Below are 13,342 nucleotides of genomic sequence, written 5' to 3'. Positions count from 1 at the left end.
CTGGCTTTACAAACATGTTGTTTTTCCTCCTGTAGTCCGGAGTTGGAGAAAGGCTCAAAGAAACGAGTGAAACTGCACACTCATGAGAACGGAGAGAACGGGCAGGGTCGAGAAAACGGACAAAACGGACAAAACGGACAGAATGGAGAGATCGATTCAGACGACAACTACGCTGAGGTAGAGTATAAATCTGTGTGAGCATTCAAAGTGATGATCGCGAAGATTTTCATTTAAATAAATGTCTGTTAAGTCAGTTAAGCGGCTGCTTTTCCGGTCTCTGCAAGTGCTGCGAGTAAACAGTAATCTACTATGGCTGAACAAACAAAGAAAAGATCGATGACGACAGATACGACTTTAAAAATAAGAGAAAATCCAAAGAAAAAGAAACAAATTCGACGCTCAGATGAAGGCAAACAGTCTTAAAAGGAAAGCGACCGTCAGCGAGGAACAGCAGGAGTTACAACCGTAACAAAAGGAGCCAACTGTGGTCTTCATATCTCGGGAATGTGCTCCCGCTATTACCGTTTATCGCCATAGGTGCCGCCAAAGAGAGCGAAATTGAGATTGTCGTGTCTTTCTGTTTCTGTGTGTAGGACGTCATGTCTCCGCTGCAGGAGGAGAGCGGCTGTGATGAAGATGAAGGGGAGGATGAGGAGGAGGGCAGGGAGGAGGAGGACGGGTTTGACAGTGACGAGAGCCTGGTGGATTCTGACTCGGACTCTGATGAGAAAGGTGCGTTTCTGACAGCTGGTACAACAAAACAACCAGACCTCTTGCTCTTATGTATCCTGTTTTTAGTGGGTGTCGGTCAGTCCAACACTGAGATTGACACTGAAATATCCCAACAACTGTTTGATGGTTGCCATGATATTTATAGTGTAGAGCTGAATTCGAATCTGCAGTCTTATAGATTCTTCTGCTTCTAAAAAAACGCCACATGGAATTCATTTTTCTGAAGACATGCGGAGGCTAATTTTAACTCTTCTTTATGCAGCCAACTTCCAGGCGGACCTGGCTGATCTGACCTGCGAGATCGAGATCAAACAGAAGCTGATCGACGAGCTGGAGAACAGCCAGCGCAGGCTGCTGATGCTGAAGCTGCAGTACGAGGAGAAGCTCATCCTCCTGCAGAACAAGATCCGAGACACCCAGCTGGAGAGAGACCGTGTCCTGCAGAACCTCAGTGAGTTAATGCATCATGGGATTGTAGTTTACACACGTAGTTGGTTACTTATAAAGTTAGTCGGTAGAAAACTAATGCTTCCTGAAAACAGGTTACTTACAGTATTTTATGGTAACACAGTGTCCATGGAGAACTACACGGAGGAGAAGGCCAACAGGATCAAGCAGGAGTACGAGAAACGTCTTAAGGAGATGAACAGAGACCTGCTGAAGCTACAAACGGCGCAGAAAGAGCATGCGCGCCTCCTCAAAAACCAGGGGAGGTACGAGAGGGAGCTGAAGAAACTCCAGGGGGAGGTCAACGATATGAAGAAAGCCAAGGTAAGGGAGGAGGAAGGAGAGACAGAAGGGGGGAACGGGAGCATGGATGAACGAGATTGATTGAGAAGTTTAGACGCCTGACCTCTGCACTTCTTTTAGGTGGCGCTGATGAAGCAGATGAAGGAGGAGCAGCAGAGGAGGAGGGTGGTGGAGGCAAAGAGGAACCGTGAGATTGCCCAGCTCAAGAAGGAGCAGCGACGACAAGAGGTCAGGCTGCACCTCCTCCTGTGTGTTGCTGTCTGGTTTTATTAGTGTCAGCAGTCACTGAGGCATCATGAGCAATGTTGTGTCTGAGCCTGTTTAATCTGTGTTACAGCTGTGTTCAACATGGTCCAAATTCAGATCTCACTACTGTATTTAGATAAATGATTCATGCTGGTGTGTTGGCGTGGACGCTTGCATACATGTGTGCGTTTGCAGGTCTCCATCTGTTTGTAATACATAAATCAGGTTTTTTAAGTGCCAGGCTGTCTAACATATTGCACACAGATTGTCGGTATTGTTTTATGTTTTAAAGATTAGTATGTACTACTGTTCTAATTTCCATCTTAATGTTTTTCCCTTGAGTAGAGGCTATGTAAAGAGCATGGAAACATTAATGCTGTCGTACCTTGGGCCCCTTTGTAATCCTGTTATGTAGGGTTTCATCTTAAGTCTTAAAACGCTTTCATGTACTACACTTTGTAAGCCTGTTGTGCAAAAATCTGCTCAGGAATCTAATTAACATTCAAAGAACATAAAAGATGGAGCTGAAAAACAAACACTTTCTCTTCCTTCTCTCCATCAGTACCAGATACGAGCGCTGGAGTCTCAAAAGCGGCAGCAGGAGCTGGTGCTGCGCAGGAAGACGCAGGAAGTGACCGCCCTGCGCCGCCTGGCAAAGCCCATGACGGACCGCGTGGCCGGACGGGTGGCCCGCTGGAACCATAGCCCCTCGATTACAGACTCTGGAGCTGAGTTATCAGCCAGCACGACTGCCAGCAGTTCTGAACCGGAGACTGGGAGGTCTGTGAGCGGGCTGGTGAGGCAGTGGAACAACAAGAACAACGGGTTCGGATACCTCGGAGAAAGTGAAGGGAGCATGGACGGGACCAGGGTCATTGGGTAAGATGGCTACATGTGTTAACACGATCTTTAAAGAGGCCGTAATTGATACTCTGATACATGCACTACCTACTCAGCACCATGAGGCTCACAGACACAGTTGCAGCTGAGCATAGTGGAGCATTTAGCAGCCGAGGAACCAGAGTTAGTAACAAGGTCCACTTGAAAGGTGCTTATTGGCCCCATGTGGCCATAAAAATAATTGTTGATTTAGTTTCTCCTCTTTTCCACTGCTATTGCATCTGTCTATTTTCATATATCCCCCCTCCTCTCATCTCCTGTCTCTTCATCTCCCTCCAGCAGTAGGAAGAAGCTGCAGCGTAAGCCAGCAAGCCTGGGCAGCGTCGCAGCGGCGGGCAGAGCCAGCAGTTTCTCCAAGTCCGCTCGTCAGAAGTGGCAAACCCTCGAGCGCCGCATCCTGGACATCGTCATGCAGAGGATGACCATCTCTAATGTAGAGGCTGACATGGATCGCCTTATCAAGGTAGGAATGGCTTACATGTATCCGAATACAATCAGCCAATAGGCACTATGAGATGAGCAGAATTATTAGTGATGGTGATTAGTAACCAAACACAAAAGATCAAAATTACATAGGTTCATATTCCCAGCAGCAGCAGCAGAAGTTAAAACTAAGTTATTCTTTTGGCTCACTTCATCTCTGTAGTTGAAAGCTGAAACTGAAATGAGTGAGGCTCTTCCTTCCTCCTTTTCTCACACACACAGACTGTGGAAACCGTGCAGTATAAGCAGATGGGAACAGTCTTTGAAAGGCTAAAAATACTTTTTATGTCTGCTATGTTTGACTCGCATCATCAAAAAACCTGTCAGGCTCAGGCTGCTCAGTCTGAAGACGGAAAGATGTGGAATAGTTTTCCATGACTATTTGTATGTTCAGGTCTGACTTTTCTTTTTTTTTTGGTTTTGTTTGCATCTCTGTTTCTGATGAGTCAGAAGCGAGAGGAGCTCACGGCCCAGCAGGAGGCGCTCTCACACAAGAGGGAGGTTCTAATGGCGGACGGGGAGGGGCCAGAAGCAGAGGACCGCCTCCTTCTGGAAATCAATGAGGAGATTGAGGTGTTAAACGCCAACATAGACTACATCAATGACAGTCTGTCCGACTGCCAAGCCACTATTGTACAGATAGAAGAGACCAAGGTATGAACACACGCACACATACAAAGTAATATATGCTGGCTTTCCAGCTTGTGAGAAAGGACTGAGGGACTCAGTTTATGCCTCTGGTTGTGCCTTCCTGCAGGATGAGCTAGACTCTGTGGACACCTCTGTGGTGATCAGCTCCTGCTCTCTGGCAGAAGCTCGTAACCTGCTGGACCATTTCCTGAAGGCGTCCATCGACAAAGTGAGTTGTCACACAGGGCGGCAATTAACCAAAATAAAGTTTCTTATGCAGGCTTTGAAAAATGTGTTAAATCAGCAGTGTTGGAAGTATTTCAACTTTGCCCACATGGAGGTGTGTAAATACTATTATGGTATGATTAGGGAATCACATGTACAGACAACATTTTAATGTAAGCATTCATAAGCGTTATTTCTATTTATTGATGCCCTGAACTCAACTACAAGGCAATGACATGCAGATGCAGTTTATGATGTTTGGGTGCCACCTAGTGGCGTCCAATTATACTGCAAGATGATATTAGTGTGTAATTCTTGCTGAAAAGATCAATGTGTTGGACTGTCTGTTATTTTTGACTCATCTGGTTATTGTGTCTTCACAGAGTTTACAGGTGGCTCAGAAGGAGAATCAGATCAGACTGCTGGAGGGTCAGCTGAGACAGACTGATGTGATTGGCTCGTCACACAATCACATAATCCTAGACGCCCTGCGGGAAAAGGCAGAGTACATCCCTGAACTCCAGGCTCTAATCCACAATGTACAGCAGGGTGAGTGATGGCTTGTGTTTGTGTTACCAGAGTATTATGCATCACTGGAGGATGAAATGTTATGTATTAAAGTGTAATAGGCTTAAACCATGCTGATTACAATAAACAATCCAGCAGTACTAAATACATATTTCTCTGTGTCTCTGTCAAGCAGCCACTTACATTCTGCCTTTCGTTTGTGTCGTCTTTTTCATCAATGCTGATTCACAGGAACCTAAAATCTAGAAAAACAGAAAATGATGAGGCTTTATCAGCCTTAAAACTGCAAATAAGGGGAAAGATATTAAACTAAAAAATGTTGAGCAGTGTTTGTGTGCGTTGTGCCGGGGGCTGACAAGTTGTATGTTGTGTGCGCTTCCAGAAAACGGCTATGCCAGCACAGACGAGGAGCCCTCTGAGTTCAGCCAAGCCTCTGACAGCAGGTGAGTCTGCAGTCTGCTCGCCCACACAGCATCCTCGATACACAACATCACACAACATCCTTCTCTCACAGTGAGCCTCTTCTCCCAAAAACATTTACCACAATCTGCTACAGGTGAAAAAAACCGAGTTCATGGTGTGAATCTTTCATCTGAAAATATCAGTGTGTACCGTTCTCTCGTCTTTCCTAACTCGTTTTCTCTCCTCCTGCAGTGTATCGCAAATGAAGGAATCCAACAGCCAAGATGATTTCAAAGTAAAGGTACGGCTGATTAGTGTTTTTAATTGAGCTTTAACCACATTCTTCCTGTTTTAGACCACAAAGATATCCTCTCTCCTTTGACAAATAGGTTAACATTTATTCTATTTGTTTTTCAGAGTAGTTTTATATGTACGTGTAAGTGTTGGTGCATCATATAGTGCTGCGTCTTGCAGTATGCCAGCCTGCACACCTTATATAAATCGCAATGACAGGTTATGTTGTTACATGATGGTAATGTTTGGACCCTTGCTCTAATTTTCGTTGTCAACACACACGCCACAGTTTGTCTGGCAGTGCAGCTGTCATTCTGGTTATGAACCACGAGGGGGCAGTATAAGCAAACACTTTAAAAGCTTTTTTTGATATTCAAAGGAGGAATCCCTGACATCAATCCCGCTCATCCATATTGATGTGCCTCTCTCCTTTAATTGTGTTTTTTAGGTATTGTTTTCCAGCTTTTGTTTGATGCCACAATGGCTGTTTTTCTCTTTTGAAACATGTTTGTTTTACTGTTTTCATATTCTCTTTACCTTTTTTCCCTGATGAATAGTGTTTTCAGTCTGTATGTTAATTTCCTCTTGCACCTCAATTCAATTCAGACTTTGTGTTTATTTTATGTCCGAGCCTTTCCTATCACACTGTTCTCCTCCTTTCCCATTCCATGGTCCTCTGTAACACACATGGTGCATATTTTTCACCCAGATGGAGCCTCGTCTGTCAGCTCAGATGAAGGCGGTGTCAGCGGAGTATCTGGGTCCAGCCCTGGACCCCTCATCAAGCAGCAAGCAGCAGCACATCACCAAGTCTCTGGCCTCACTGACCGACATCCAGGAGGACGGCCTGTGCCTGGGGAGAGTGAGTCTTGGGCTCAGCTTGGCCCTGAGGGACCCCTACCACAGGGATCGGGCATCTCGCACCATCAGCCTACCTATCAGGGGACACACCTTGTAAGTGAATCATAATGACCCCTGAGATGAGACTAGGCTAAGACTGGTCCAAGTGTTACCAAGAAGGGGGGATGAAGGTGGCTTGGCTCTGGTATTTTAGTCTTTTTTAACTATAACAATCTTACAAGAAATATTTACTGCAGTTTTTCTGATGATGGTGTGCTGTATTTGCACCCTTTAAAGCAGTGGTTTACAACTTTTTATTAATGAACTCCCACAGTGTGTTTGATAAGCTCAAGTACCCCTTAATTCACAACACAACTATCGTTACATATATTTGTAATGTCAACTAGCTTTTCAATACAAGTAGCTTTTTGCATTACTTTAAATAGCTATCAGCCATTTATCCATTCAATTAAGTTATACCATAACTTTATTCATTACTTTCAGCTTTATTCTTAAAGCTTACCATGTCAACCATTTATCCATTTGTTTAAGCTAGCTCCTTTGCTTTTAACTACTTCACCAACACTTTGTTTGGCTTCTTTTAGCTAACAACTTCAACTGCTTATCCATTACTTTAAGCTGGCTATCAGCCTTGTATTCATTAGTTTTAGCTTTCCATACCAACATTTTTATGGTTACTTTTAGCTTACAAATTCAACTTCAACTTTTATCTACTACTTTAAGCCAACAATGACAACCATTTACACGCTACTGTCAGCTAACTATGAGCCACTCATCCACTTCTTTAAGTTGGCTATCAGCCATGTAGCCTTCACTTCTAGCTAACTTTACCAACACTTTATTTAGCTATTGGCATTGTATCTGTTAGTTTTAGCTCTCTATACCAACATTTTATTGGTTACTTTGAGCTAACTCATGTAACTGTTTATCCAGTACTTTAAGCTAGCAATATCAACCATTTATACACTACTGTCAGCTAGCTATTTTATCCACTACTGTCAGCTAGCTATTTTATCCACTACTTTAAGCTAACTATACCAGCAGTTTATTCATTAATTTTAGCTAACGATATCAACTGTTTATCCTCAGAACTACCCAAAACAACCCATTTAACCCTGTTAAGACGGCACCTTTCTGCCTCATACAGAGTGTAGCGTGCCTGATGTGCATCATTCTGGATAGCAGCTGATTGTAACAATCTCTTTGTGGTTAGCTAGTAAAAATATAACCTAAAAAATTGTTGTTGTTATTAGCCTAATCTTTGCCTTTGGGGTAGGCTGATAGTGAATTTCTTTAAGAGAACCTCATCTAGAATCCCTTTATTGGTAAACATTTGTTCTGCTGATTTGCCCTTAAGCAGGATGCAGAATCATTCAATGCCTGTGACATGGGTTGCATATTAGCAAGTGCTACTGAGACTTTACTGAGATAAACAAACGTGGGAACGTAGCAACATGAGAATAAGAACATAACCTTAGGTAAACACCCTGTGGTATTTCCCAAGTATATCAATAAAAAATAACATCTTTTTATATTTTGCTTCCTGAACACTGAGACAAAGTTGTCAAGATTTTTTTGTGTGCATTTCCTGCTGCACACTTCCAAGCAAACAACCACTGGAGACCTGCCAGGGGCCTGAATTTTTTAGGTCATAAAACTGCTTAAGGGAGGGAAAAGGAGAAATCAATGGAATTTGCATCAGTCCTCGGGGAAGGGGAAGCCTGGTTGTGTGCGATTTGATATTTTAAGAAATGAGTCTGCCAGTTGCTTTAGTGTGCTTGAAATGTTACATTTACATAAATCCCTTGTTGCTTATAGATTCCCAGCCTTTCACACAGCTGTGTATCATCCTGTGCACTCCCCTGAAGATATGCTTAGCTTGCTTTTGTGTGTGTGTGTCAGTCCCAGGCAGTCTCGAGGTTATGACACTTCCCCCATAACAAGGAGGAAATCTTACGACCGCTCATACAGGTACATGCCCCGTAATGCTCTGATTTAAGCTATTATGTTGAATGTTTTTAACTGTTATGTAATTTTTAAACCTATAATTTCTCTAAACTCATCTTTTTTTTCCTGTCCTTGAACTTCCTTACCCTCCCACACTTTATCAGGCCCATTGATGGCTATACTCCCCCCTCCTCCCCTCCTCTGAGGACCAGAAATGACCGCAATGTCTTCTCGAGGCTCACCAGCAACCAAACACAAGGTTCTGCTCTGGACAAGTAAGTACACACATGACAGCCTCTGCTATTGTCCTTTTGTCCCCTGGTTCCCACCTGATCAATTCAGTTTCACTTTGAAACATTACTTTCTTTTCTTTTCTTTTTTACCATGGCTTAGGGTCCTCCCTGGCCCTGTAGATAGGCTGAAGGTCAGGCCTTTCTAGAGGAAAGTGCTTTTATCCGCGGCGTAGATGAGTCTCCTAAGAGTGTCTTACTCCAGCTGTTTATCTTCAGATGAATCAAACTCTGAGACAAACAGACTTTTCATCTGGCATTAATGTAGTTCCTTGGGGATCAGATGGTGCAAATGTTTACAGAATCCAGGTGTTACATGCACTCAAGAGGCACTGAAGATCTGATCATGAAAACCACGACCACAGGCTAGCCAGCCCTGCTTTTAGCAACAACACAGTGTAATTGCGGTGTGTCGAATCCATATATAGCAGTTACCAGGAAACAAATGCAGATTGAGAGGGAGGCAGTTCAGATTGCACCATCCTCTGTAGAAAAGAACAGTCAGGGCGGTCGTGGTTAATGGAAAAAAGCGAGATGTGGTAGTTTTATATTTGCAGATGATGTGCTGTGCATGACAATGATGCACATAATCTGCGTTTAGCCAGGAGGAAAATCAATCTAATCCAATCTTATCCAATAAAAACCGCATCTCATAACATCCAGGGTCGACACTGAGACACTTGTTTCAAATATATTTATTTTATGAGGCTGTAGCAAGTGTTAGTGCTGGATTGCCCTGCTTTTAATGTGGATGCATGTTAATGTTACTTGTGAAGGCTGATATAAGCAACCAGCCTTAATGAAAGCTTTCCACTCTGACAAATGTCAGTACTTCATTTCTCTGCTCTAAAGTTTGTTTTGCAATCTTCATTCATCCGGAACATTCCTCATCTTTATTGACTTCTAATTGTTATCAATGATGTGCTGTGAAATTAGTCAGGGTGTTGGGCTTCTGTGTGTGTATGTACCCAATATCTGTGTGTTGGAGCCTGTGTCATATGTGGAGCATAGATAGGTAAATGAGTTGGCTCTCTCCATGAAGCTGTTGTCATTGGTAGCCATTTTTAATGTGACTCAGGGTGACAGTGTGGGAGGATATTTATGATCAGGGTTTCATATGTAGCTCCCACAGGAGATGACTTCCTATAGCGCATGATGCAGGAGGATGAAACGGTGTGAGGTTTTTTCCTTTCATGTTTTGATGCAGGGAGCATTTGCATTTTTGCTATTTTCAAACACATTCACATCATTTCGTTTGTTGCGCTTGTGTGTAAGTGAGGTGAGGGTTGTGTTAATGTTTTGTTTACAGAAGCAAACACTAGCTATGATTTTTATCCAAAGATTCATTATTTAAACCATCCTTTTCATTTTGTTTGGTTTAACTGTCCTAACATGACTGACACAGACCTATCTCTGACTTTACTGTGAGCTAACTCTGACCTTACTTCATTCATCACCACCAGCATAAACTCAAGGCTAAATGAAGACAATGTATTAGAAAATAATTACAAAGCCAGTCTGACTCATCTGTATGAACTCTGTGTAATTGGGTGTTGAATGAGAGGCTGTCTGCTATGCAAAGAAAGAAGATAGTGATGTTCCCAAGTAGGGATGAACGATTTCGAAAAAATATCGATTATTTCGACTCATATTGCACATTTTGATATGATTTGCGATATTAAAGGGAATTATCATTTTTTACATATTTATTCTCATTTTTATTGAAAAACATATTTATGGTGTGATTATGGTGTTTTTTTTGTGGGGATCTGTACCAAATGAAGATATTTAATACTTATGACTGTAGATGATGTGTAGGCCAGAACATCTCTGCGGCACAATATTTAAATTAAAATGGAATTTTGACACACATTTTACCTTTAACAAATATTGCACCTCCTGCAATTTGAAAATTGCAGTAGGTCATATTGCGATTAATTGTTCAGCCCTATTCCCAGGTACGACTTTATTAGTTCACAGAAACTATTAAAATTTAAAAAGACTGTTTTTTTTAATTGGCCATTCTGCTTTTGTTTTCTGACTGATCATATTTGATTAGATAGTTTGCCTACAAGACTGGGACATAGCGCTTTACACAGATTTAAAAACTGGCTTTAATTTTAAACTAACTTTCTGTGTATGTATCGGACAAAGACGCTTTGCATCCCAGATCCATTTATATTCATCTTCACTTTACATTTGCTCCCACGAAATCCAATGAATTTAGAAAAGGATTTTGTCATGAGAGTATGAACGGAAAGCTGATATTACTATGCTAATAGCCACCATAGCCGGCAGTAAATATCAACAAATGGGGGAATTTCTGTCAGTTTTTAACTCTGCTGCTCCCTCCAGACATATCCACAACTGTTTTATTATTTCATGCTCATGACTGTAAAGCACAGGCTCTCATGGCGACAAAACCCGAGGCTATAAAATATTTACAATATAATAACATTTTTATTGCACTGTTACACACATACCAGCCTTTCCCTTTGGGCTGTTGTGGAGGTACTGTATTTGTGTGGTCTTGACAGCTTCGAGCAGGGTCGCCTGTGAGTTTGATTGAAAACCTTATCCTCCATTCTGAATCTGTCCTGCTGTTAACCCTGTTTGCTGTACTTTTCTGTTCTAACTCCCTAAATGGAAAAAGTAGATGTGGGAGCATTACACTGGCATTAGGGAAGTTAAACATTGAGGATAAGTGCAATAAAGGAGTAGAACTTTTAATGTGTGCTTGTTTTACCTCTGTGTATGACCGTCCTGGCAGTCAGTGTTTCCTCCTTAATTACTTCCCCTTTTCTTTCAGAAGCCTACCCTGTTTCAGCTTCGTTCAAATGAATAGTTTGACGTTTGGGGAAAAAGTTGTATGAGTAGATTGAACCTGCTCTGGTGTCTGTTAGCTGGATATGAAGCCAGCAGTAAGCTAGCTAACTTAGCAAAAGGACTGGATACAGGGGAAAATAGCTAACTCTGCTAGCTAACTGATTAGCAAGTATATCCTTTTTTTAATCATTAAAAAACTGTTACAATAAACAAATGTGGTTAAAGACCAGCACATAACATGTCAAACAACAAAGTATTGCCTCTACAAATAGCCTAGTTTTGTATATAAATGACATATAACCTGTTCATTAGTTAGCTTAAGAGGTGTTGTTTGATACCGTTGGACGGAACTAAGCTAGCTTTTCCCCTGTTAACAGTATTCAGGCTAAGCTAATTGGCTACTAGCAATAGTCTTTCATTAAACAACAGACACAAGAGTGGTATCAATTCTAACCCATTAAAATATTTCCCAAACTGTCAAACTATTTCTTTAAACTGTTAACCTTCAGTGTTAGCGCTAACACCTCAAGGGAGAGTGTGGTTGTACCTACAGTAAATGCGCTTTACCAAGGACAACATGTGCAGACAGTGGTCAAGGAATAAAGCCTGTTCAGCGGTTATCTTTGGAAAAAACACATTAAACTGCCTGATAATCACTGGACAAGCTTTATCGTTGACTGAGCTTTCACTGCTTTATATCTAAAACCCTTCCTCCAGTCACTCCTCCCTCTAACCCTCTGCCAGTAACCCTTCTGTCTTTCCTTAGCGTGGTTAACCCTTTCCTCTTCCCGCCCCTCCCTCCCTCCCCTCTCCTGCTCCTCTTCTGCCTCCAGGTCGGATGACAGCGACTCCTCGCTCTCCGAGGTGCTCAGGTAGAGGAACTGTGTTTGTCACTCTCTGTTTTCCCATCTGCCTGTTTTACTCACCTGGTGTCATGTCGTCTCCGCTGGTAGTCTCCACCTCCTTTTTCACCTCCTCTGTGGGTGGTTGTGGTGCATGTTTTAACCACATGTGGCTTTCTTGAGCCGCCGGCCTTCCCCACCCGTGTGATGTAGTGTTTCTCTGTGGTGTTGCTCACACACGAGGCCTGAATGAACCTTACCACTTTTCTACAGAAAGAAATGCAAATATTAAAATGTGCAAATATCTTTACACATAGTAAGTACCTGGTATTTTGATTATTAACCTGTAAGACAAGCATAATCAGTTACCTAGATATGTCACTACATCATTTCCAAGTATGAGTGCGGTATAGATAGGGTTAGAAATAGATATTAGTCAACATTTTAGGAAATAGCGATGTTTTCTTTCCCTTCTAATATGTAGCAGGAGCGTGACGACAGTTAGCTTAGCTTAGCACATAAAGTGGGAACAGAGGGAAATAGCTTGTCTGGCTGGTTGCAACAATGTCAAAATCTGCTCAGCCTTTTATAGTCTCCCGAACATTCAGCAGCATGTCATTCACTGCATCCACACACTGACACTCACTCTTATATTTGGGGGTTAACTGTCTTGCTTAAGGACACTATCACTACCATATTATTGTTTGTTTAATCCGTAGAAAAAAAGGGGCTGTCGCTTTTATACCAGAGTTTCTGTACAGATTAATTACAAAAAATGATGTTCATAGCTAGCAAGGCTAGCTCATCTAAGACAGATAAAATAGAAATATATAATAAAGATAAAAGACATACATTTTCTCCTCCAATCCTTTCTATTCTTGTGTCTTTGCACTTCTCTCACACATACACACACACTGACACACAAACACAAGTTGATGCACCACTCACCATGGCTCTTCTGCCTGTTTTTCTGCGTGCTGCAGAGAGCACACACTGATCTCCCTCCATGTTGTCATTAGTCTGCTGGTTGCATGGTGCTCGGCCCTGCCACATCCATTAGCAGCCCTAACATAGTGCATAACACAGCACACTATGATATCTTCCAGAGACACTTATCGAGTGGGAACACAGCACAGTGCTGCATTAAGTGTTATTACATGTACAGTTTTTGTTCTTACAGAGTAAAGCAATGTTTGTTTCATTGATTGTCAGTATAAAGGTTCTTGTAGTTCATTTCACTTTAAAAAGAAAAACATTTTAAAGTTAGTTATGTCATCAGACTTTATCCTGGGTAACCATGTGACTAAATGCCTTCCCATTTAAACCAATGAAAAAAGGTGTGATAAGGAGTGATAAGGTTCATTCAAAAGAAAACTGCACATCAAA

At 42.1% G+C, this 13,342-nt stretch overlaps 1 protein-coding gene across 2 annotated transcripts in view; it reads left to right on the top strand.

The window, feature by feature from the left end:
* kif21b (kinesin family member 21B) overlaps positions 1–13,342 on the top strand; it is a 65,802-nt gene that overhangs the window by 32,537 nt on the left and 19,923 nt on the right. Inside the window, exons 12-27 of one of the 2 annotated variants that reach the window (XM_069677592.1) lie at positions 36–177; positions 594–732; positions 995–1,183; positions 1,304–1,503; positions 1,603–1,710; positions 2,291–2,607; positions 2,908–3,091; positions 3,562–3,765; positions 3,869–3,970; positions 4,350–4,515; positions 4,877–4,937; positions 5,149–5,197; positions 5,900–6,144; positions 7,954–8,022; positions 8,163–8,273; positions 11,948–11,986. In XM_069677592.1, the coding sequence (XP_069533693.1) occupies positions 36–177; positions 594–732; positions 995–1,183; positions 1,304–1,503; positions 1,603–1,710; positions 2,291–2,607; positions 2,908–3,091; positions 3,562–3,765; positions 3,869–3,970; positions 4,350–4,515; positions 4,877–4,937; positions 5,149–5,197; positions 5,900–6,144; positions 7,954–8,022; positions 8,163–8,273; positions 11,948–11,986 (2,325 nt within the window). The remainder of the gene's footprint in view (positions 1–35; positions 178–593; positions 733–994; positions 1,184–1,303; positions 1,504–1,602; positions 1,711–2,290; positions 2,608–2,907; positions 3,092–3,561; positions 3,766–3,868; positions 3,971–4,349; positions 4,516–4,876; positions 4,938–5,148; positions 5,198–5,899; positions 6,145–7,953; positions 8,023–8,162; positions 8,274–11,947; positions 11,987–13,342) is intronic. The other variant, XM_069677593.1, reaches the window with a different exon arrangement.

This window comes from Semicossyphus pulcher, unplaced genomic scaffold, assembly GCF_022749685.1.
Source record: "Semicossyphus pulcher isolate SPU_LCO1_2020_fin unplaced genomic scaffold, fSemPul1.0.p SCAF_3, whole genome shotgun sequence".
Taxonomy (NCBI): domain Eukaryota; kingdom Metazoa; phylum Chordata; class Actinopteri; order Labriformes; family Labridae; genus Semicossyphus; species Semicossyphus pulcher.
This window is presented reverse-complemented; position numbering and strand designations above follow the sequence as displayed.